Here is a 22683-nt window from a genome sequence, read left to right as displayed (position 1 = left end):
TGGTCTCCAGGGCTTATCCAGAGGCTCGTGGGCCTGGGTCCCAGTTTTCCAGGGTCTTCCTCCTAGCTCTGAGGCAGAGCATCAGCCTCCGTTTCAGCTCCTCTGAGTTTCAGCTCCGGGGCGCCTCCTCCAGGCATCTAAGTTGTAATCATTCCAACCTCTTCCTTTATTCCCCCCAGCCTTCGGGGTGGGAGCTGCGTCTTATCTGTAGGATACTTAGCGGTCTCTCTGTACCCTTTCAGTTGCCTAGTGAAGAACTTCATTCCTAGTTACCAATTCTTTATATTAAAATTTCTGTTCCAAAAACTGGCATGGTTTCTGTCTCCTGACTGGACCCTGATTGATACAATAGTTGCCTAAAATACCATATACTCAGTGTACCAAAGGAACGAAAGATGTCTTGGCCCAGGGCAACGGTGAAGGTTGAAAGCTAATGCTCTTGTGCTCCTCCAGACTCAGAGAAAGTTGCATTTTATGCTTAAAAATGAACAAAGAATGTAAAGGTACAAAAGTATCGTCTATTGACATATCGAGGATGGGATTTAAAAAAAAAAATACAGGCTTTGGAATCAGTTATATCTGGGTTTGAATCCAGGCGCTGCGGCTTACACACCCAAATGACTGAATTTCTTTGAGCCTCAGTTTCTGTATTTGTAAAAGGGGTTGAACAGGTTCCTTGCAGGGCTGTTGAGAGAATGCAATGCGATAATGGACGTAAAGTGCTTAGCACAGGGCCTGGCACAGAGTTAAAACTCAATGAATGGGGTGGATGTAGGCTGTAGGATGTAGCAGGACTCAGTGATGCAGTGGAAAGGGGACGGACTAGATCTCATAAGATGGTTCTAGTCCTGTGTCTACAGCTAACTAGCCCCCCTTTCCTCACAAGTAATACCAAGTTTGAGCTGCATCAAACCAAGTTAGGTTCCCTAATGCTGGTTTCATCTTACAGGCCTGCAAGAAAATGAGGCAAATAATGAGACTGTCTTAAATTTTTCATAAAGCTAAATTATTCAGTTTCAAGGATTATCCTTTGTTGTGAGATTTTGCCCTACTATTTGGGTGTTGATGTCCTGTTTAATGAAATGATAGTATAGTAGGGTATTTTTTCCCATGTTCTCACTGGACAGATGGGATGAGGGAATTCTCTGGGGTCTCTTTTATAAGGGCACTAATCCCATTCATGAGGGTTCCAACCTCATGTTCTAATTACCTCCCCAAAACCCCACCTCCAAAAACCATCACACTGGGGATTAGATTTCAACATGTGAACTGGGGGCAGGCGGGCATTCTGTTCTTTAAGTCTGCATCCTTCTTTGAAACTGTACATCCTTTTAATTTGTCAGATAAAGGTGAAATCCTAATGTGTGGTGAACTTACCCCATGGAAATTCAACCACACCAGGAAAGGCAGCACAGCAGAGGGATAAAGAGCTCAGGTTTTGAAGTCAGGCAGTTCTGGGCTCAAATAGCAGTTCTGCTATTTACCAGCTATATGACCTGAGTCTCAGTTTCTTCATCTGTAAAATGGGGATAATATTAAAACTTACCTCATGGAATTGTTATAAAGGAGAATTGAGATGTACATGAAGTCTTAGTGTAGTGTGTGGCATATAATAAGTGCTTATTAAATGTATGAGTATGTATACATTATTCTGTGTGTGTGTGTATAAATAAAGATTTAGGCTCTATTCTACACCTGTCTTTGTAGATTGGAAACTTAAAATGAAGAGAGACACATTCGCTTAGAATTACTTAAGAAAAATCACAAGTGTTCATTATACAATTTCAAAGTGAATAAGTAAATAAATAAGTAAATAAGGAAACCATTGCTTCAGTGTCATACAGTGTCCTGATGGGATGCTGGACATAGTTCTAAGACTTTACAGCTATTAACTCACCTGATCCCCATAATAACCCTTAGGAAGTGACCGTTACTATCCCGGATTTACAGATGAGGCACAGAAAGTTTAAACAACTTGTTCAAGACAACACAGCTAATAAGTGGTAGAGCCAAGACTCAAACCTAGGCCGTGTGGCCACGAGTCTATACTCTTCACCACTGCAGGGGGAAAAAAAAGTGCTTAATTCAGCCTTAAGTGCAATCACGGGCATCTCTGGATCTGCACGGTTTCTACAGCGGCCACTAGCTATATGTGGATATTTAAGATAATTGAATTTAAATAAAACTAAAAATCCAATTCCTAGGTTGCACTCACCATGTTTAATGTGCTCAATAGCCACACGTAGATAGTGGCTGCCATTTGGGCAGCACAGGCATGGAACATTTCCATCGTTGCAGAAAGTTTCATTGGACAGCACTGTCGTAGATAACTCTGGAAAGTATTAACCAAACATAAAAGACTCAAACTCAACAGGCATCACATGGATTTTCTCTTTAATTAAATACCACTTCATAATGCTATTTGCACATAGCACACACATTTTTTTTGAAAAATAAGACATGCCATACATTAGTCACTAAATCAACAAAATGTGAGCTTCCACATAGAATATATTCTAAGGTGACTTGATTTACACAGCTTCTCAGAGAAACACACAGTAAAATTTTTTGCCTGTCAGCCAGTGTTGGACCAGATTTGGAATTCACAAGGCTGCGGGTTGGAGATTCCCCAACAGTACCTTGATGGACATCTTGTCTCCACACTGTGCCATCAAGCTGCCTCATTTCCACCAGAAAAGCAATGGAGATGTCAATCCTCCCTTGCCTACCCAGTGTTCAATTCCATCCTGCAAAACCCTCGCATGACCTGAGTCTTCATGTGATGGCATGTCAGACCTGCAGCTTCGTGGGAGGGCTGGGGGGAGGGTGGAATGGGGCTTAGGTCCCTTCAAAAGTTGCAGGCACCCATCTGTGAAGAACTGCTTTTAGTGTCTGATTAGGGACGCCAGAATCCCAGCCTTTAGAAGAGGGGAACAGAGTGGGGTGGGGAGAGGAAGCCAGAGAACAAGTGGAAAGCTGAAACCCAAGTTTGGTGACCTTGCTGTGAGAAGGGAGATGGTGGCAGGATATGTATTGTTGCCTGGAGCCATCGAGAGGGCTTGGGGACGTGAGAGCCATGAGAAAAATAAAGAGTTAGGGCTGTGAGTGGAAAGCTGATGTCCTTGTGCCCCGCCCTAACAGCAAATGCTGCTTATCTGCCACTGGCAAACCGTCCATTTACACTCAGGGACAAAGGGAGATGCCAGCCCGACAGAGTCAGAATTCTGGGGACCATGGCTCCACATCAGCCGTTCTTCCCAGGACCCAGGTGACCTACCCTGGCTTCCACTCCGCAGCCACCATGCAACTCTGCGCAACCTTCCTGTACTCAGCCTCACAGGATGGCGCTGTTGCCCCAAACCTGAAGGCAGCTCCTGGGCGGCACTGACCCCATGATCGTCAGCTGACCTGAGATTACAATGTGCTTTTATCCATTCATCACTCTTGCCTGACTTCAGGTTAAAAGACCCAACACAAAACCAAGGGAAGGGGGCTGAGTAAGGCTGGGAGCACATAAGATACCAAATGATCACCTGGGTTTGACACATTTAAATGGCCTCCCCGCTCACCTTCCCTTTATCCACTCTGCCCTCACACCCCCTCCCGGCCCACATTAGAAACATCACTGGGAAAATGTGAATAGCAGCAAAATTGGATTTTAATTCCCCTTTTGTGTTTTGTTCCTGCAGCTGTGCAGCCTGACCTTGAAAAGTGACGTTTATTACCCCTTCAGAGTCTTCCTCCAAACTGCACAGGGCCTCCTTTCCAACCAGTGCGGATCCTGCCATCCTCTTCCTCGTGAACCATCAATGGCTCCCATGTTCTCTAGGATATGTTTAAACTCCTCGGCCAGGCCTTCAAGTCCCTCCATGATTCTACCTCCACTGCTTACCTTTCCAGGCTCATTTCCCATTACCTACCCTGGCTCTTCCTTTGCCACCCGCCTCAACCCATCTCTGTGTCTTTGCAAATGCTGGCCCCTCTGCCTGGGGGTGATCACTCTACTTTCTATGCTTTGCCCAAACCTTAGCTAGATTTGCCACCCATCAATGAGTGGAGCCTAAATCATCTCCAATTCTGAATACCCAGTTCCGGGCTCAGGGCCTGACCTTTAGCAGGACCTCCATAACTGTCATTTTCTGTGGTCTGCTATTGCACTCGGCCTGCCCTGCCATAGCTGGCCAGGTATTTGTGTCTCTCACGGCTGGCTTGGAGTGCAGAAACCAGGTCTTATTACTTGTAGCCCTCACTGTCCAAATGCTTAACACATAGTAAGTGCCTCATAAATATTGTTTTGATACCTATTCTAAAGGAAAAAAAAAGTCATCGTCTGTTGCCTTCTTAGGCATGTAAGACACAATACAGAAGTGGTTAAGACAATACAGAAGTGGTTATCACAGGCAACAGACATCAGTTTTGAAGTCAAGGTACTAAATCAGTATTAAGCACAATCCATAAAGGTTAATGATCTATCAACACTGGTCTATTAACACTGTTATCTTGCCGGTTAGTTCAAGGCTGCCTAGGGAAGCAGGAAGTGTAGTTCTAAGAAGTAATCACTGGATGCAGAAATGCCATGGATCCTATGGGGATTATTCGGCCTGCCAAATGAACCCCCAAGAGGAAACAAGGAATGGTAATTCCAACTTTCCAGCAGGGGTGTGTCAGGGTTTCAGCAAACTGTCTCTCTCAGTTATTAGGCTTTTAAGGTGTGTGATACAGGCAGGATTAACTGCCTCAGAATCACCTGTGCTGCCAGTTAAGAATGCAGACTCTTGGGCCCGGTCCCAGTCCCACTTAATCAGAGTACCTGTGGTTGGGGTGTAGGAATCTGTATTTTAAATAAACTCCCTAGGGGATCCTTATTTTCATTAAAGTTTGCAGACCTTTACCTGCCATTCTCAAAAGCATACAGTCAGTCTAGGGGAAGACAATCGCGTATGCAGCCTGCCAGCCAGCCAGCAGCAGCCCCATTTCTGAGAATGCCTGCTTCTCCCAGATGTATGTGCACAGGGATGAGGACCCAAAGAGTCTATCGACCCCAAGGAAGTTAACCAATGACTCAAGCTTGGTTCGTCAATCTATAAGGGAGAGGAGAGAGGAGAGGTGAGTGAGGCTGTCTCTGAAATGAGCACCCCTGGTTTTCCCAGAGGACACTGGTGTGCAGGAAAATACACATACAACAGCCAGACTGTCTGTCCGTCTTTTATAGGTGATGCAATCACCTCTTGCAAAATGAAAACGGATTTTTCTCCCTTTATGGGCTGAAGGCTCATCACCCCTGCTCCTGTCTTTCTTATTCTTCCCCTTCTCTTAATTTCTCAGTTCCTTTGAGGGGAAAGAAAGCAACCAAGTAATTCACAGAACCAAAACCAAATTAGTTTTCAGGGTGGATCCAGTAAAAACACATCAAGCACTCTTTCACTGGGGAGGCACAGACCATCAGAAAGCAGATGTGCATTTCTTACAGGCAAGTGACAGGATGTTACACCCAGGGCTGGTTCACCATGCCATGTGAAGGCGACACAAAGGTTATCTCAAGTACAGAATCAAGAGGGAGGTGGGTAGAGATCAGGCCTGCACTTGAGGGAAGACTAGATTTGGAGGTTTCCAGCCTTTCAGTGGATTTGGAAAGTAAGGGCAGAATCTCTGCCTTGCTTTAGCTCTAAAGAATGTGGCCACCTTTGGTCACTGACTGGGGAAACCCAGTTACCATCCTCAAGGATGACAACGGCTTTCCAAATCTCATTGGGCTAAACCAGGCAGAGGCTGAACTCTGTACTGCCCGCCTAGAATACTGCTTTCAGCCCCCCACCCCAGACCCACCCTCATCATCTGAAACTTCCAGGACCAAGATAATCTACTCTTTGCCAGAGACAAAGGCTTTTCAAGATCCCCATCCACAGAGTTCTTGGATTAAAAAAATAAGACTTGAAAGGCAAGTTTTAGAATTAAGGGTTGAACCGCTATCAGCATGGCTTGAGCAGCTGTAAATGGAGAGAAGGTGAGTCTCTTTCAAGGTGGGCTCACTCCTTCTTGGTGTGTTCCAGGACGCGATAGGGAACCCCAGAGGCGCTTCTAGAGCCATGTTCTTCCTGCATGATGGGCAGTGTGGCGGGAGCGTAGATCTCAGAAATGTTGTCATTGTTTTCCAGGGCCCCGTAGGAAAAAGAAGCTTTGAGGTCAGGCTGGACGGTCATCCCTTTGTCATGCATGTTTTGCATACCTGAAATGAAATCCATTTCCCCCAAATCATTATGCAGTGGGGCCAAAGGAGGCTGCATCTCATCCTCCTCTTTCCCACCACAGACTAATCACAGCGCTCAGGAGCTAAGCATGTGCACTGTCAACTTCCTGAATGGTTTGGATTGAACAAAAAAAGAGCGCCCATAAATATACACTAGAAATATTATAGTTGCTAAGCAACAAAGGATGAATCTTCAGGAAATATGCACACAGACCAGCCACTGTCAAAAGAAACCACTGGCTTAGAATGAGGTGGGAATGTCCGGGCCACAGGGCAAGTGGAACCAGCACTGTGTTGTGAACGTGGTAGATGCCAACACTTTTCGCTGAATTAAATCAGGATCCAGAAAACTTCATTATACTGTTGAGAGAAGATGATAACTTTTGTGTCATGGATACATGATGGTGACACATGTATTATGATGCTCAGAGGGAGAGTTTTGACATTAACATCCCTGATCCACATATGGAGTAAGGTACGATTTTGCTTATTACCTCTGGGCACACTGATGTCGGATTTCTACTTACATTTGAGGGCAAAGACTTTAGTCATTAATTCCTTTAAATGTAGTCTACAATTCCCCTAGCTAAGTAGGACCTGGCCTCCTCTGAGGCCAGTTCTTTTCCTGGTAGGGAATTAAGACCCTTCAAATTCTCTTGCCCCCTGGTTGAGTAATAAAAAAACTGAATGCAAATTATCTTCCATGAAACCATGATGATAATAACAGCTGACATCTGACTGCTTCCTATGCCTGACGCACTGGGCTAAGTGCTTTAAACAGTAATAGTAACAACAACAGCAATAATGATAATGGCTGATGAGGACTGAGCATTTAGTTGGTGGCAGACACTGTTCTAAATAGTTATAAAGTTTTATCTCATTTGATTCGCACAACTATTGATTAGGAAAATGAGGCAGTTGGAAGTTAAGGAACTTGCCTGAGGTCGCCAAGCTAGCAAGTGGCAGCTCTAGGGTGCAGACTCAGGTGGTTTAAATTCTGAAGCCCACACTCTTAACCAGAATGGTGTGTGGGCTCCCTATAGACCTTAATCCCCCCAAATCCTATGACAGAAATATGCTACTATTCTCCTTTTCCAGAGAAGAACACAGAGATTCAGAGAGGTAAAGTAACTTGCTCAAGGACACACAGCTAATGAGAGACAGAGCTGGGATTTGACACCAAAGTCCATGCTCTTATCTACTCTGCAAATGGCCTGGGAAGACCCAATCTGTGGAAGGGCCTTTGCTTCCACACTGCACAAGCCTTGGCTGATGGGAATTTTTTTTTTTTTTTCCTGCGGTACGCAGGCCTCTCACTGTTGTGGCCTCTCCCGTTGCGCAGCACAGGCTCCGGACGCGCAGGCTCAGCGGCCATGGCTCACGGGCCTAGCCGCTCCGTGGCATGTGGGATCTTCCTGGACCGGGGCACGAACCCATGTCCCCTGCATCGGCAGGTGGACTCTCAACCACTGCGCCACCAGGGAAGCCCGGCTGATGGGAATTTGAAGGGTACAGTTTAAGAGTCTGTGGTTTAGATTTGGGGGAGGGAATTGGGAGGAGATGAGGGGATGCCTATTCCTCAGGGAAGAGAGTTGGCTTACCAGGCATAGTTTAGCTTTGTCAATGTTCCCCAGCCAAAACCCACCAGGAATACACCTATAGTCTAACAAATTTGGGTTTCTTGACTCATTTCAGTGAAAGAGACGTACGTCATGGGGAGTTGTTTCAGTGAGAGAGTATTAGAAGGACTTACTACAGAATTTGGGTTGTGTCAGGTGATTTCAGGAGGCTTTAAGGAAGCAGGGCTTTGGGCTTCCCTGGTGGCGCAGTGGTTGAGAGTCCGCCTGCCAATGCAGGGGACACAGGTTCGTGCCCCGGTCCAGGAAGATCCCACACGCCGCGGAGCGGCTGGGCCTGTGAGCCATGGCCGCTGAGCCTGCGCGTCCAGAGCCTGTGCTCCGCAACGGGAGAGGCCACAACAGGGAGAGGCCCGCGTACCGCCAAAAAAAAAAAAAAAGTAGTAAGGAAGCAGGGCTTTACTTTGGATTAGATGCTGTCAGGAAGTGGGGATAATTCTATAACTGGGGATCTTAATGATTGTTATCTAGAAGGAAGAAGACTAGATGGAGACTAAAGCTGTGATTGGTAAAGAAGCAGCAGTCACTCATGTGAGGGGGATGGTTGGTCTTTTTATGGTTTGGACAATGTTCATGTTTGTCTGTGTTTGGACATGACAATGGCATGGTCCTGTTTGTGTCTTGATCCATCACAGTCCCAGAATGACCTTGTCTGATGTTGATGTTCTGTGAAATGGTCTATGTTCAGCCAGGAACACCAAGGCCCAGCTGTGACAGCCAGGCCAGCTCCTCACTGCCAGGGACTGTTTTTCTCCTTCTCATTTTCTAGAAGTCTTCCAGGTGCTAAAATTATTTCAAGCCTCTCCTAACTGTGACGTGTAGTTAATTTTCAGAACTTGAATGCCTCTTGAGCCGTGGCTACTACTCGGTTGTGAAGATATCAATCTGGTTAGACCCAAAGCCAGGAAGGTCCTGATGCTGACCAGGGAAACCAAGCAGCTGGAAAAGCGTCTCTGTTTAAGAGTTTTCTTCTTCTTATTTTACCTGGCATCAGGTCAAACAAGTGTTCGAAATTTTCAGTCTTTTAAGTAAAAACGAAGTGAAACCAAATTCAACCAGGCATCTACCAGGTCCCAGACATTGTGCAAGGGGCCTTTAACATATTATCCCACTACCCTGGGAAAAGGAATCCCAATTTACAAGTGAAGGTCAGAGGCCTTGGGAGGTCCAGGCACACGCCCAAGGTCACTCAGCAGGTAGGTGGTTGAGAGCTGGGATTTGAATCCAGGTCATCTGAACTCCAAGCCCATGCTCAGCTTCAAAGTACAGAAGCCAGGCCTACTCAGAAGTCCTGACATGCCACGGCCGAGGGCAGGTCTCCTTTCTCCAACATCCAACTTCCCACCGGTCACAAGGCACAAAGAGGAAGGAAGAGCCACGTCCACAAACAGATCACAGAATGCGGATACCTAAGGTTACCTTAGGTTACCTTCTATCTTCTACCAGAAAACACATCTGTATATACGCAAATACTTATATAGATGTATACACATACACGGTTTATAAACACACAAACACACACGTACATACACATACTTGCACACACAGAGTTGACACCTCACCTATCTGGAATTCAGCTATCCAGCGCCCTCATCTATCCGGAACACAGCCGAGAAACAAGGAAGTAAGCAAAAAAGGCATCTGAGCAGCCAGGTTAGATGTTTCAAAAATCCATGCACTAAAGCTCATGCACTTAACTCGTAGGAGAAACTTTAAGGCCCCCAACTCAGAGCTTCTTTATTTTCATTTTATACATGATTTGAACAGCTTGGGTCAAATGAGAAGACTGACACGGAGCTGCTCTACACAGGCAGGCTGGTAACAGCAAGAATGACAGACAACAGCTTAATAGCAAGAGATGAGGAAATAATATCAAAAGTAGACACATAAACCCTGGGGCCATTTAAATCATGGGCACCTCGGTCAGCCCTGAGAACACGCCTGCCTCCCTTTAATAAGTAGTACTGTACTCCATCACTGTGACTGTCTTTTGTTCACAAGACTGTCTTTTTGTTTTAATTTCATGGTATGTGAATTATATCCTGAAAAAACTATTATTTTATTTTTTTACAACTTTATTGGAGTATAATTGCTTCACAATGGTGTGTTAGTTTCTGCTTTATAACAAAGTGAATCAGTTATACATATACATCTGTTCCCATATCCCTTCCCTCTTGTGTCTCCCTCCCTCCCACCCTCCCTATCCCACCCCTCCAGGCGGTCACAAAGCACCGAGCTGATCTCCCTGTGCTATGGGGCTGCTTCCCACTAGCTATCTATTTTACGTTTGGTAGTGTATATATGTCCATGCCTCTCTCTCACTTTGTCACAGCTTACCCTTCCCCTCCCCATATACTCAAGTCCATTCTCAAGTAGGTCTGTGTCTTTATTCCTGTTTTACCCCTAGGCAAGACTGTCTTAATGGAGGGTGGGAGATTATGCTTTGGAGAGAGTTCCATCTTATATATCTAAACTAAAAATTAAATTTGAGTTAAAGAGTGAAAGCTAGTGGCCACTAGTATCCTAGAGAATGTAGGTCAGCAAATCTAGATGGGGCTGCCCAACATCTTAACTTTCTCGTCTGAATCCCTTGAGGCTACAAAGTGCTCTCCAGTTCTCTACAAGCCCCATCACTCCCTTTTGTGCGGTACTCAGCTGATTCACACATTTATGCTCCTGCCCTTTGAACTTTCACTTCTCGGTGTGAACCCTGAGCTCCCAGGGGAACTAGGCTCTCCAGAACAATCCACTCCCTTGTGGAATCTAAGGACTGAGGTTATAGTATTTGAATTTCATTCATCCTATTTTCCTTCCCCTCTCTGATCATTCCATTCCACTGAGATGAACTGGATTTTTCCTTTTGCAGGCATGAAGCCTGGTGCTGCAGATCATAATTATATCCAGTGTGAATCAGGATTGTCTTTAAAAGATCCCCAAAGTGACATGAGAACTGGCAAGATGTGCTCAAAACCAATCGAGGTGCCTCAGCCATTGCCTCCTCTTTTGCAAACTGAGATCAAACAAAAAACCAAAAAACCCACAAAAAACAGAAAGAAAAAAAAAGAGAGACAGTCACATCATAATAGCACAGCACACCTTCCCTGCACCAAACCCAGAGGCTGGTTGTCTCTTTTTAAACAGGAAGTAGCAGTCATTCTATGTGGATGGGCTGGCCAGCTGGATTTGAATGTTACCTGGCATGGCATCCATGGAAATGTAGGGCTCAAAGGGAATGGCCTTCTTCCTGTTTCGTGTGATTAAGAAGACACCCAAGAATGCGATGAGGCACCTGGTGAACACAGATGAAGAGAAACAAGGCCAGAGTGAGGTTGGGAGGGATGCTTTCAAACGCGAGTAATGGGAAAAAGGGGAAAACAGGGTGGCAGGCTGCGGAGGTGGGCTCACTGCTGAGCGGCCCTGAGAGGCAGCCAGGCCTGGGATCAGCAGGAAGCAGATGCGAGAGCCCGTGCAGCCCACACAAGCCTCAATCAGAACAAATCAGGCCATCCTTGGCCAAACCCTCACCTCCACTTACCCTGCATCTCAGAACCCTGCCTTTAAAGATTTTTTTTTAATTAAAAAGTTCTTTATGGCCTAAATTCAATCAATACAGGAGCAGAGAAAATAAAAATTAGAAAGTCCCTGTACTCGTCCCCACTATAGGTGTATATTCTGCCAGAGTCTTTTTTTGTTTTTTTCTCTTCTCCAGAGCTTAGATAAACAAGCACACTTTCTAAAAACTGAGGCATAATTTACAGGCAATAAAATGCACAATCCCTAAATGTGGAGCTCGATGAATCTTACCTGTGCACACACTCGTGGGATCACCACCCAGGTCAATAGAGAAGTCATTTCCATCCTTTACCCCCAGAGAGTTTCCTGCGCCCCTTCCCCATTCATGCAGACCCTTCCCCAGAGGAAACCACTGTTCTGACGTCCACAGAATCGACTGGCCTGTTCTTCAACTTCTTGTGAGTTAAACAATACAGTGTACTCTTCTATGTCTGACTTCTTTCACCTGATTTTTAAGATTCATCCACTTCATTGTGTGTATTAGTAGTTCATTATTTTTTTATTGTTGTGTTGAACGCATTATCTGACCCATTGTCTGAATATATTAGAACTTGTTTTCCACTCTCCTGTTGTATCCAGTTTGGGTATATAATGAATAAAGCTACTATAAATATTCATGTACAAGTCATTTTGTCAATATATATAACTAATTTCTTTTGGGTCTATATCTAGATGTGGAATTGCTGGCTCATAGGGTATACTATACATTTTTTAAAATGTAACTTTTTTCATTCAACATATCCTAGACATGGTTCTACGTCAGTACCAATAGACTGACCTCAATTTTTCAAAATGGCAGTATGGTACTTAATTATATGAAGATAGTATAATTTATTTAACCTGTATTTTACTGATGGGCATTTAGGGTGTTTCCAATTATTTGCTTATACAATTAATTTTTAAAATAATAAACACCCTCATATATGTGTCGTTACGTCCATCATTTACTTTTCCAAGATAAATGATTAGAAATGGAAAGCTGCATCAAGAAGCATGCTCATTTAAAAATTTCACTGTTATTGCCAAATTGTCCTCCCACATTAAAGAACTTCTCACACTGTGGCAGACAGCTGGGCTCCTCATCCTTTTGCCAACATGGGACATTACCCCTCCTGTTAGTTTTTGCAAAATGATGGCATCTTGTTTAGCTTCAGTATACATTTCTTTGATCTGAGGTGAGGTTGAGAGTCTTTCATGGGTCAAATTGTGATGTGTTCGAAATGACAAGGAGATTAAAGCCCAAAAGAGAAGAAAGGAAAAGTAAAGCCCTTTGGGGAATGAAACGCTCACCTCTGGGGACAAAGCTCCCACTGCCAGCTGCTCCTCTGGCTCTAAGGGACTGCCTGAGAGGCTGGAGCAGGGGTGGGGAGAGAGGGGCAGCCTGCCTGGAATTCGGGGCCAGGGAGCAGGATGGGACTCACCCCAGTGCAAACATGCAGACGTGCAGCACGTCCTCCCCGAGGAAGTCCAGGTAGAAGATGGCGCCTGAGCAGCAAAGAATGGAAAATGCGGGTGAGCGGTTTTCAAATCACCTACCTTCCAGTCAGTTTAGGATCTGGTGAAGCTCCCTTCCCTACAGAATACCAAAGGGGTCCAAAATACTATGACTGCACCTAGTGAGAAATTAGCAGAATGGAATAAAAGCCATTTGAGGGGAATAGACTGTCTTCTCTTTCTCCCCCACCTAGGCCCCTCTTACCTCCATCTTTTTTTTCTTAACTTTTTATTTTGAGATAATATTAGATGCACAGAAATAGTATAGAATTCCCACGTACCCTTTGCCCAGCTTCCCCCAGTGAAACGACACTGTGAGCTAAACTAGAGACTTACCAGTTTTTACACACTCCTCTCTCTCATCTTTCTTTCTTTTTCTTTTTTGTTAAGTTTTTTATAGGCGTATAGTTGATTTACAATGTTGTGTTAGTTTCAGGTGTACAGCAAAGTGAATCAGTTATACATATACATGTACCCACTCTTTTTTAGATTCTTCTCCCATATAGGCCATTACAGAGTACTGAGTAGAGTTGCCTATGCTATACAGTAGGTCCTTATTAGTTACCTATTTTATATATAGTAGTGTGTATATGCCAATCCCAATCTCCCAATTTATTCCTCCCCTCCCCTTTACCCCCTTGTAACCACAAGTTTGCTTTCTATATATGTAACTCTATTTCTATTTTGTAGATAAGTTCATTTGTACCTTTTATTTAGATTCCACATGTAAGTGATATCATATGATATTTGTCTTTCACTGACTTAACTTCACTCAGTATGACAATCTCTAGGTCCATTCACGTTGCTGCAAATGGCATTATTTCGTTCTTTTTTATGGCTGAGTAATATTCCACTGTATATATGTACCACATTTTCCCCCCATCTTTCTTAAGATGGAAAACCAAGGCTTCGTGGTTAAGCCGCCGGAGCTTTCTAACCTCATGAGACTGGCAGATGTCACACACTGCAGTGTGGCAGTGCCACAGGCCTGCCGCCCTCACCCTGCAGCCAGCGTCTGTCTGGACCCACTTCACACCCCACCACCCCGACCCTGCCCAGAGCTCCTGATTCCCTGCCTGACTGTGGACTCAACCACAGCGTTTCCATCCCTTTCAATCTTGCCTGGACCGAAGCTGTTGACCATGACTCAAATCTCTGCATGAGGTTAGCTTTCTGGCTGCTCTGGGTCAAGCCCCACTCAATCCCTGGTCCTGCTCATGGCACACGCCCTGGCAGGCTGTGTGCCCTCTTGTTCTAACCTCTGTGAACACCAGTTTGGGCGCACCACTCGTCCAAAGTGCAGTGTGAAATATATGGCTTTCCGGCTGGGCCTTCCTCAAAGGGAGGCACACTGGTTCTTACTGGTCTTTTTACTCTGAAAATCTTAGTCACCATTGCCATTTAAAAACAAACAAACAAAAAAACCGACACACATACACACACATACACAGACACATAGAGACATGCTTGCAGCCTCTGAAGCCACCTCAGAAAGAAAAAGAAAAAACATATAGGGGTGGAGTGGAAGAAAAGGGGAATGTAATAATGATGATGATCACTTACTGGGCACGTGTTATGTATATACTCATGATCTCTAAAAATTATACAGAGGAAATGTGTGGTCACTTGGCCAGTGGAGGCTGTGGAGTTAGCAGATGATGGTAAAAACTGTTAAAGAAACCTAACACAAGCAGTGCAAAGTAGGGGACGTTTGGACTATACATATTTCAATTCTAGGAGGAAAGTATTATTACTCCCATGTTATGAATGTGGAACTGAGGCTCAGAGAGGTGAAGTGATCTTCCCAGAGCTACACAGCTCGTGTCTGTGCTGGGGTGCAAACCTAGGCCTCTCTGGCTCTCAGTCCTGCGCTTTCCCCACAAAACCATCTACAGCTGTGACGGGCAGAAGAAGTCAGCAGAACTGGCCTTCTGACAGAGGCAGCGCCCCTTCCCTCCACACTGGGGTAATGTCCCTGCTGTCAAGGTAGAAGACAGAAATCTAGCGGCCACACCCTTACCTGCTGTGATAGCCACGGTAGTGGATAGAATGTAGCCCACACTGGCAATCAGAGAGGAGTCATACATCTGTGAGGCTTGACCTAAAAACCTTCAACACAAAAGCACTCTGGTCAGTGGGCTGTGGGGATGTCGAAAGGCCGAGGTGAAAGCCGATGACCGCAGGCTTGGTCTGAAAATACGAAGATGAGGCGTGAAGGAATATTCCTTGGGATTATAAGGATGCCAGCCTTGTGTGTCTCCTGGGCTGGGGTCCACGCTTCGCTCCTATTCTTCCTCTGGACACACAGCCTGAGGCCCATCCCTCTCCCCGTCCAGCACCTCTGACCACATAGTTCTTATCACTGCAGTGCCCTTCTCCTCACCTCTGTGTCCCCTGCATCCCCTACCCACTAAAAAGCCACTCCTGGGCCCTTAACACTCCAAGAAACTCCTGTAGCGCTTATCACGTCCTGCCTCGTGTTGTCATTATTCTTTTAAACAAATTTTCTTCTTAATTCAACTCTCACTGCAATAAATATAGGAAAAAGAGAGAGTAAATTAGAGTCACTCCTAATCTCTCCACCTAGGATAAACACTCCATCATTTAGGAATATATTCTTTGTCCATTCTCTGCATAGCATTTTGGTTGTTGTCGCAAAGTTCCTTACACCATAACACACTTCCCACCCAACTGTAATTGTCTGTTTACCTGGCTGTCCTCGGACCAGGGCTGTGAGCACCTTGAGTTCAGTGACTATCGCTCATGTCTCTGTGCATGGAAGGCCCAGCACGGGCCCGGTACACAGCAGGCCTCGATGAATGTGTGATGTGTGAGTGAGAAGCTTCCTGAGGAGGGCGGGGCACCTGATCATCTTTGTAAGCCCTGGAGGGCACAGCACAGAGCCTTGCGTTGGACAGGGGCTCAGGGGTGATGACCAGAATCATTGTAGGAGGACTAAGCATAATCATAATCAGCATAATAATAGTAACAAAAATCACAAAAGAAGCTACTATTTACTGGACGTTGCCCTGTATCCTACTAGAGCCTGCTGCGATTCTGTTGGTAGGGGCTGTTGCTATTCAGATGGGGAATCTGTGTCTTGGAGAAGCTGAGGAGCAGGCCTAGAGGAGAGGGGTGAGGGGCGCGGGACGGGGAGGGAGGCAGACGCCGGGGTTCCAGTCTCAGCTCCGCCAGTTCCTGGCCTCTCGCAGCAGTTCCTTACATGCAAAATGAGGATGATGTCATTGTCGTGGGGACCAAATGAATTCAAGTTCCTGTGAAGGCAGTGAGGGCACAGCTTACACTGGGCACCCGGGTGGCAGCGGTCACCGCTATGTTCCCCGGAGGCACCGCTGGTGGGTGGTGAGCCCCAGCGGCTGGAGTCCAGGGCCTGACCTGTCCAGGGTGAACCGGCCCCGTGCACCACACTGAAACCTGCACTGTCCACCCTCCGTTCCCACACAGGTTTGTCACATGCTCACCCAGGCCCCCTGCTGGGCACCGGATCTCTGACGTGAGCAAGGCCCAGGCCTACCCTCAGAACGGCTGCTTCTGAGGCAGAAACCATCACCTTGCTCTTCTACTTGGAAAGATTTCTTGAGGACAAGAAAGTTGGAGACAACTTTCTCTCTTCCACCGGGCAGACAAATAGGTGCCTCATGGGGACGGCACAGCTTCTTCTGAGGCCCCGGAAGTGGGCACCTGCCTTGGTCCAGATGGGAATCGAGGCTGCCTCTGATTGCATGGTTCTCACATTTTGAGGCAGAGGGAAAAATACATCCACTCCAGGCTTTTCAAGCGGCACGGCACCCCTCCATGTGATAACTCAGCAAATTAGCGACCCCTCTCTCTCCACAGTGCATGCCAGATCCTGGCGACAGAATATTTGAATGTTCTACCTGCCCTACAGCTTCAAAAACAATTGTAATCAGGCCCAGAAGCTGGAAGAGACCTTTGTGGGGAAGCCCAGCAGGAGAAGAATCTGCAACTCACGCGGCTTGATAGATAGCAGTTGCCACCATGCACACGAACATCACGTAGAAGATGGGATAGTCGAGCTGCAGGTTCCCCTGTATGGACAAGATGAGCATCCCGGCCACAGCCTTCACTGTCACCACGGTCATTGAGCCTGCAGAAGGTTAACAAGGATGTGTGGGGTGGGAGCCTCAGAGACATGGCGGGGGGAACAGTTTACAAACTCAAAGGACAAAGTGACCAAGATGCAGGGAACACGGGCAGAGCCCAGCCAGTGATTTACATAGTGAGAAGATCCTATTGGCACTGGTTCTTTTGTACCCTCCCATGAAAGCAGAGAGGAAAGCAAAACCCGGAAGGGTATTTCCAAACGCCCTTCTAAACTCTACCAAGAAAGGGTAGTGAGTTCACTCAGAACTCCAGAGTGGCAACACTGTGTCTGGAACACAATGAAAGGTCAAAACAATCGAATGTATAAATGAACTTCTTTTGAGTATCATTCTCATGGCAATCACAAGAAAAATGTGGTGCGTACAGAGCTCAGGAGTTTTTTGTGTTGTTTTTTTGGTCTTTTAAAATGCTTACTCACTGGTATTTTTTAAAACATTTCTTTAGACCAGAGGTCTCCACATGTTTTGGAATGCATACCCCTATGCATATGTATATACTTTTAAAAAATATATATATATATATATATATATATATATATATATATATATATATATATATATATATATACATTTATTTATTTTAAAATTATAGTCATGTAACACTGTGCTTATATGGTATATACATCATAAAACGTGTAGGAAATATACTTAAAAGGTGGAGATAAAAATAAATACAGTTCTAATATTTTTTCTTCCCAAACACCCACCTCACTATGGAGACCACTGCTTTACCCAGTGCTGCAGAAACGACTTCTGACTCTAAACTGTTGGATCCCCCTGCCAGAGCAGGAATTAAAAGGAACTCCCAAGTATGGTACAAATGAAGTTCCTTGTTCTGGCTGAGATGCTTTGCTTTCCTATTTTTCTCAGCGTCTGCTCATTTTGCCTTCTCCTGCCAACAGCCCAGCAGACACAGCGGCTTCTGGGCCCCTCAGCTACTTAGACGACAGTTTTCAAACACTGGCAGGAAGTTAAGACAAGCACTTTCTCCAGGCTGTCCTTGTTGATGAGGAGGGGGCAGAAAGGCCAACGTGCCTCAGAACCTTCTGACCTTCCAACTCACCAGGAGAGAACGTTTTGGGACTGTGATCTTCCAATCCACTTTGCAAACAAAATCATCAAGGAACGGACCACTGAGCCATGCTGCAACAGGAATGAACCTCTACAATATGATGCTCAGTGAAAGAGGCCAGGGACAAACAGCCACATGGTGTATGATTCCGTTTATGTAATACGTCCAGAAAGGCAAATCCATAGGGACAGAAAGTAGATTAGTGATTGGCCAGGGCCTGGGAGGATGGAAAAATGGGGAGTGACTGCTAGTGGGCACAGGGTTTCTTTTTGGGGTGACAAAAATGTTCTGAAATTCGATTATGATGATGGTAACATCCTCTATGAATATATTAAAAATCACTGAATTGTATACTTTAAACAGGTGAGCTTTACGGTATGTAAACTATATCTCAGTAAAGCTGTTAAAAAAAAAGTGGAACCCTGTCCTATGATGACATATCAGTGTGTTTTATGGCCTGTCGCTGGAATGGGGGCTTGCTGTCAGAAGGACAGAGGAAACAACACACACTGGGGACCGGTGCTCATCTCATTTAATCGCCTCTCCCCCCGAGATCTGGGTGTTCTCTTAGGCCCATTTTTAGAGGACAGCGTGGCTGACACAGGGACAGTCACTAGGAGGTAGCGGCAGGGCCGCACCCACCTCTCCCTCTCCAGGAAGAAGGGGTGCTTCTCACAGCTCTACTTAGTAAATCTAACTCTATGTGGGGTTAGAGCCTTGCCCCAATCTGATTTAGGAGCCATTTCCCCCATTGCTCCCATGCCTTTAAAAGAAAAAAAACAAAAGAGAGCAGAATCAAAATCAATTCTTGCCTTTGAATCCAGAATTAAGTCTTAACCTCTGATGGTCTTACACGGACCCTTAGGGGCTCACTTGTTGGAACCTGTTCCACCCCTGACTTCTCTGAAATAACCTCTTAACCCCCCACCCCTACCCTTACTCTGCTTTCTTCTTCGTCATTGTAATTGTCACTGCCCAAACTTATACTATCTATGTATTTGTCAACTCGTTTACTGTCCTTTCCTCCCTCTCGAATGGGTGGCACCCTGAGGCGACGGGTGTCTGCCTGGCTCACTGCTCTAGCCAGTTTCAGCACCGCTCCTGGCACTTAGGAGACACGGTATTTGAGCAAGAACACCAAATGCCGTCAGCAGCGCAATGGAACTGACAAGGCCTGCGTCCAGTTAGCAGGGACCCAGCTCCTGCAGCCGCCAATGCAGAGGGACCAGCCTGAGCCGGCCTCCAGCAGCTCCTGGGTCCCGATGCCACAGCTCAGTAAACAAAACCCACATTTCCTTTTGGTGCTACTTAGTGGTGGCAAAACTCAATCCCCAGGACCCTCACTTACCAAGTAACGCCACCAAGAGGAGAATCACAACAATGTTGTTGGCGTTCCTCTCCTTGTAGAAGTACAGCAGCAAGCAGAAGAGGATGATCTCCACGAGCTACAGAGAGCAGCAAGGGGATGGGGGGAGGTCAGCGGGGGCCACAGGCAAGACCAAGAGAGCCTGGAGGGCTGGGCTGGAGTATATGCTGCTGATTGCATCAGTCACAGGCCCTCAGAGTTGAAAGGAAATTGAAACATCCAGTATCTCCCAAACCGCTGATACATATCCTGCAGGAAAGCAGGGAATGCTGAATCTCTCTCCTCCCAATACTGAGGAGCAGTTCATCTCGTGGTGAGGCTCTGAGGGTGCTGTGCTGGCCTCAGGTCCACCCTGCCTTGGATGGTCAAGATTCATCAGGCTGAGCTGGTGTCCCATTTCACTGCTCCATGGTAACCCCCACTAAAACTGGGAGTTGGTCAAAGAGGGAGTTGCTTGTTCAGTGAGAAGAGCTCTTTGGTTAAGTATAGAAGTATATATACCACTTGCCTGCTAACCAAGCCTCCACTGCGTGCAGCTTGGTAGAGTCGAAAAAAGAGGACTTCTGGAGTCAGGGAGGCCCAGTTATGAGCTTGGATCTCCTTCTAAACTAGTTGTGTGACCTTAGCCAGGTCACTTTAAGTTCTCTAAACCTCAGTTACCTCCTTTGTGAAACAGGGATAAGAGTTCTTAACTTAGAGGGTGATAATCACAGCTTATACTTAATGAACTCATAAATCTGCCAGGCTCTATTCTAGGCATTTTATCTTTACTCAACTCACTAAATCAGCATAATAATTCTATGAAGAATCTCAAGCTAGCAAATGGCAGAGCTGGGATTTGAACCCGGATAGTCTGGCTCCAGGGCCCATGTGCTTTCCCACTAGGCTACACTGCCTGCAGATGGGGGCCCAGTGCCTGGTGTTCAGAAGCTGCTCCATCAGTAGAATCTTACTAGACAACAGCAAGTTTGAAAACTCTGAAGTTTGAGAAGTTCCCCGCCTTTGCAGCAACAGCTTGTCCTTTCTATTCCTTAAAGGTCCAGACATTTGACAATACTTTCCCAAGGAGTGAAGCCAGCCCCAGCCCCCAGCAAAACTAAAGCAATGGCTCAGCTCTGTTTGCCTATCCCAACCTCCTACCGAAGTTCATTTATCATAAAAACCAATGCAGAAACATTAATGGGCATTTTAAAAAGAAAAAAATTGTTAAATTCCTCAGAATTGGGCTTCCCTGGTGGCTCAGTGGTTGAGAGTCCACCTGCCGATGCAGGGGACACGGGTTCGGGCCCCGGTCCCGGAAGATCCCACGTGCCGCGGAGCAGCTGGGCCCGTGAGCCATGGCCACTGAGCCTGCACGTCCGGAGCCTGTGCTCCGCAACGGGAGAGGCCACAGCAGTTGAGAGGCCCGCATACAGGAAAAAAAAAAAAAAAAAAATCCTCAGAATTAGAGACCATAAAACACAGCTGCGCACATTTTCCTATTTCTTCCTGTCTTTGTCACAGTGAATACATATTTTATCTACTTGTCATCACAGTCAAAGCACAGTTTTGTGCTGGGCCGTTGTTAGTTACCGTAAACAATTTTCATGTTTTATGAAGTCGTCATCATTATCTTTAATTGTTGCAAAATATGCCATAAAGCAGATGTACGGTTACTCATCAACGTTCCCAACTGGTGTGCGTACATTTGGGCAGGGGGGTGGGAGTGGCCGATCTCCCCACCATTCTTCATGATGCTTAAACGCACGCTGGGAGAGCACTTGGCGTTCTATCGTGAGATGGCTGTATATGTGTTGGTGCTTCCGGATGGACCATGAGCTCTGTCAGCCTGTCTCGTTTAGCTTTTATACCCACAGTGTCTGGCACATAGCAGACACTCAATAAATTTTTATTGAAGTTGATTTGGCCAAATCTTTCCAGCTGGCAGCACTGCCTCACAGTGACGATGGAGGAAGCCAAACTCAATTGGTCACTGAGCACCTGTCACGTGCTGGATGGACCGGAGAGCCACCCCGTGTCCAGTGACCCCGCCAGTTATCGTACAGAGAAGGGGGCAGAGCACGCGGCTAAGTGCGTTGGTTACAGCTACACAGTATGTAATGGACTCGAGCCCAGGACTCTCTGAAAGAGAAGCCTGTGTTCTGCAGTTAAGCTTTTCCTGAAGAGGTGGGTCTCTGGCTATGCCCGGCAGACACTTCTCCACGCCTACAGGTCAACGCTGGGGCTGGCTGGCGCTAGGAAGATGACACAGCCCCAACCTTGGGGGAATCTATCATCTGCCTCACGGGCAATCTGAGGAAAAAGGACGTTCGGGGCCTCTATAGCAGGCCCAGGCTGCTTGAGTCAAGGCAAAACAGTGAACACTTTCGTTAGCAGGCTGTGGTGACACATGAGGCCACGCAGGCAGGCAGGCTTCAGGTCCAGCTCGGCTCTCACGGGACTCTGAGCAAGTTTGCTAACACTGAGATCCAGTTTTCTCATCCATAAAATGGGGAGAAAAACACCTATGTTATAGGACGATCGAGGGAGTCTGAGATGTGATGAAACAAAATTTTCACACATTGAGGTCTAGGGAAGTCATTCTGGCTTATACATGATTTAACTCAGATTTTATGCTAACAGGGACTTCCCTGGTGGTGCAGTGGATGAGACTCCAAGCTCCCAATGAAGGGGACCGGGGTTCGATCCCTGGTCAGGGAACTAGATCCCACATGCATGCCTCAACTTACAGTTTGCATGCCACAACTAATGAGCCCGCCTGCCGCAACTAAGACCTGGTGCAACCAAGTAAATAAATAAATAAATAAATATGAAAAAAAAAAAAAAGATTAAAATGGAGAAATTAAAAAAAAATTTATGTTAACTAAAATGGCCTATTTGTGGCCTTTCAAACATACATTGTACACCTGCTTTAATTATTAAAGAAAAGGGTACACTGACCAGAAGTAAAGAATGTTCACATTAAGAATAAATATTAAATGCCTCCCTTCATGGGATGCCAATGCTAGTACCCCTGCGATGATAAGATTCCCTTCCCAGGTACCAAGGACAAACCGACTTGCTGTGTACATGCTGATCTGGTTTTTGTTGTTGTTGTTTTATACCTTTAAGGAATGTATCCCTGACTTGTTTAATGTTCTTTGACCTGA

At 46.0% G+C, this 22683-nt stretch overlaps 1 protein-coding gene across 4 annotated transcripts in view; it reads right to left on the bottom strand.

Annotated features, from left to right (window-relative positions):
* Nucleotides 1-2377: 2377 nt before the first annotated feature.
* The window catches only part of NIPAL3 (NIPA like domain containing 3), a 49467-nt gene continuing 29161 nt past the window's right edge, over nucleotides 2378-22683 (bottom strand). For all 4 annotated transcript variants that reach the window (XM_060089152.1, XM_060089155.1, XM_060089154.1 and 1 more), the window contains exons 7-12: nucleotides 19517-19613; nucleotides 16945-17080; nucleotides 14972-15060; nucleotides 12879-12942; nucleotides 11079-11173; nucleotides 2378-6226 (exon numbers count right to left, since the gene is read on the bottom strand). In XM_060089152.1, coding sequence (XP_059945135.1) covers nucleotides 6027-6226; nucleotides 11079-11173; nucleotides 12879-12942; nucleotides 14972-15060; nucleotides 16945-17080; nucleotides 19517-19613 — 681 coding nt within the window. In that variant the 3' untranslated portion in view covers nucleotides 2378-6026. The remainder of the gene's footprint in view (nucleotides 6227-11078; nucleotides 11174-12878; nucleotides 12943-14971; nucleotides 15061-16944; nucleotides 17081-19516; nucleotides 19614-22683) is intronic.

Source organism: Mesoplodon densirostris, chromosome 2 (assembly GCF_025265405.1).
Source record: "Mesoplodon densirostris isolate mMesDen1 chromosome 2, mMesDen1 primary haplotype, whole genome shotgun sequence".
In the NCBI taxonomy this organism is placed as follows: domain Eukaryota; kingdom Metazoa; phylum Chordata; class Mammalia; order Artiodactyla; family Ziphiidae; genus Mesoplodon; species Mesoplodon densirostris.
This window is presented reverse-complemented; position numbering and strand designations above follow the sequence as displayed.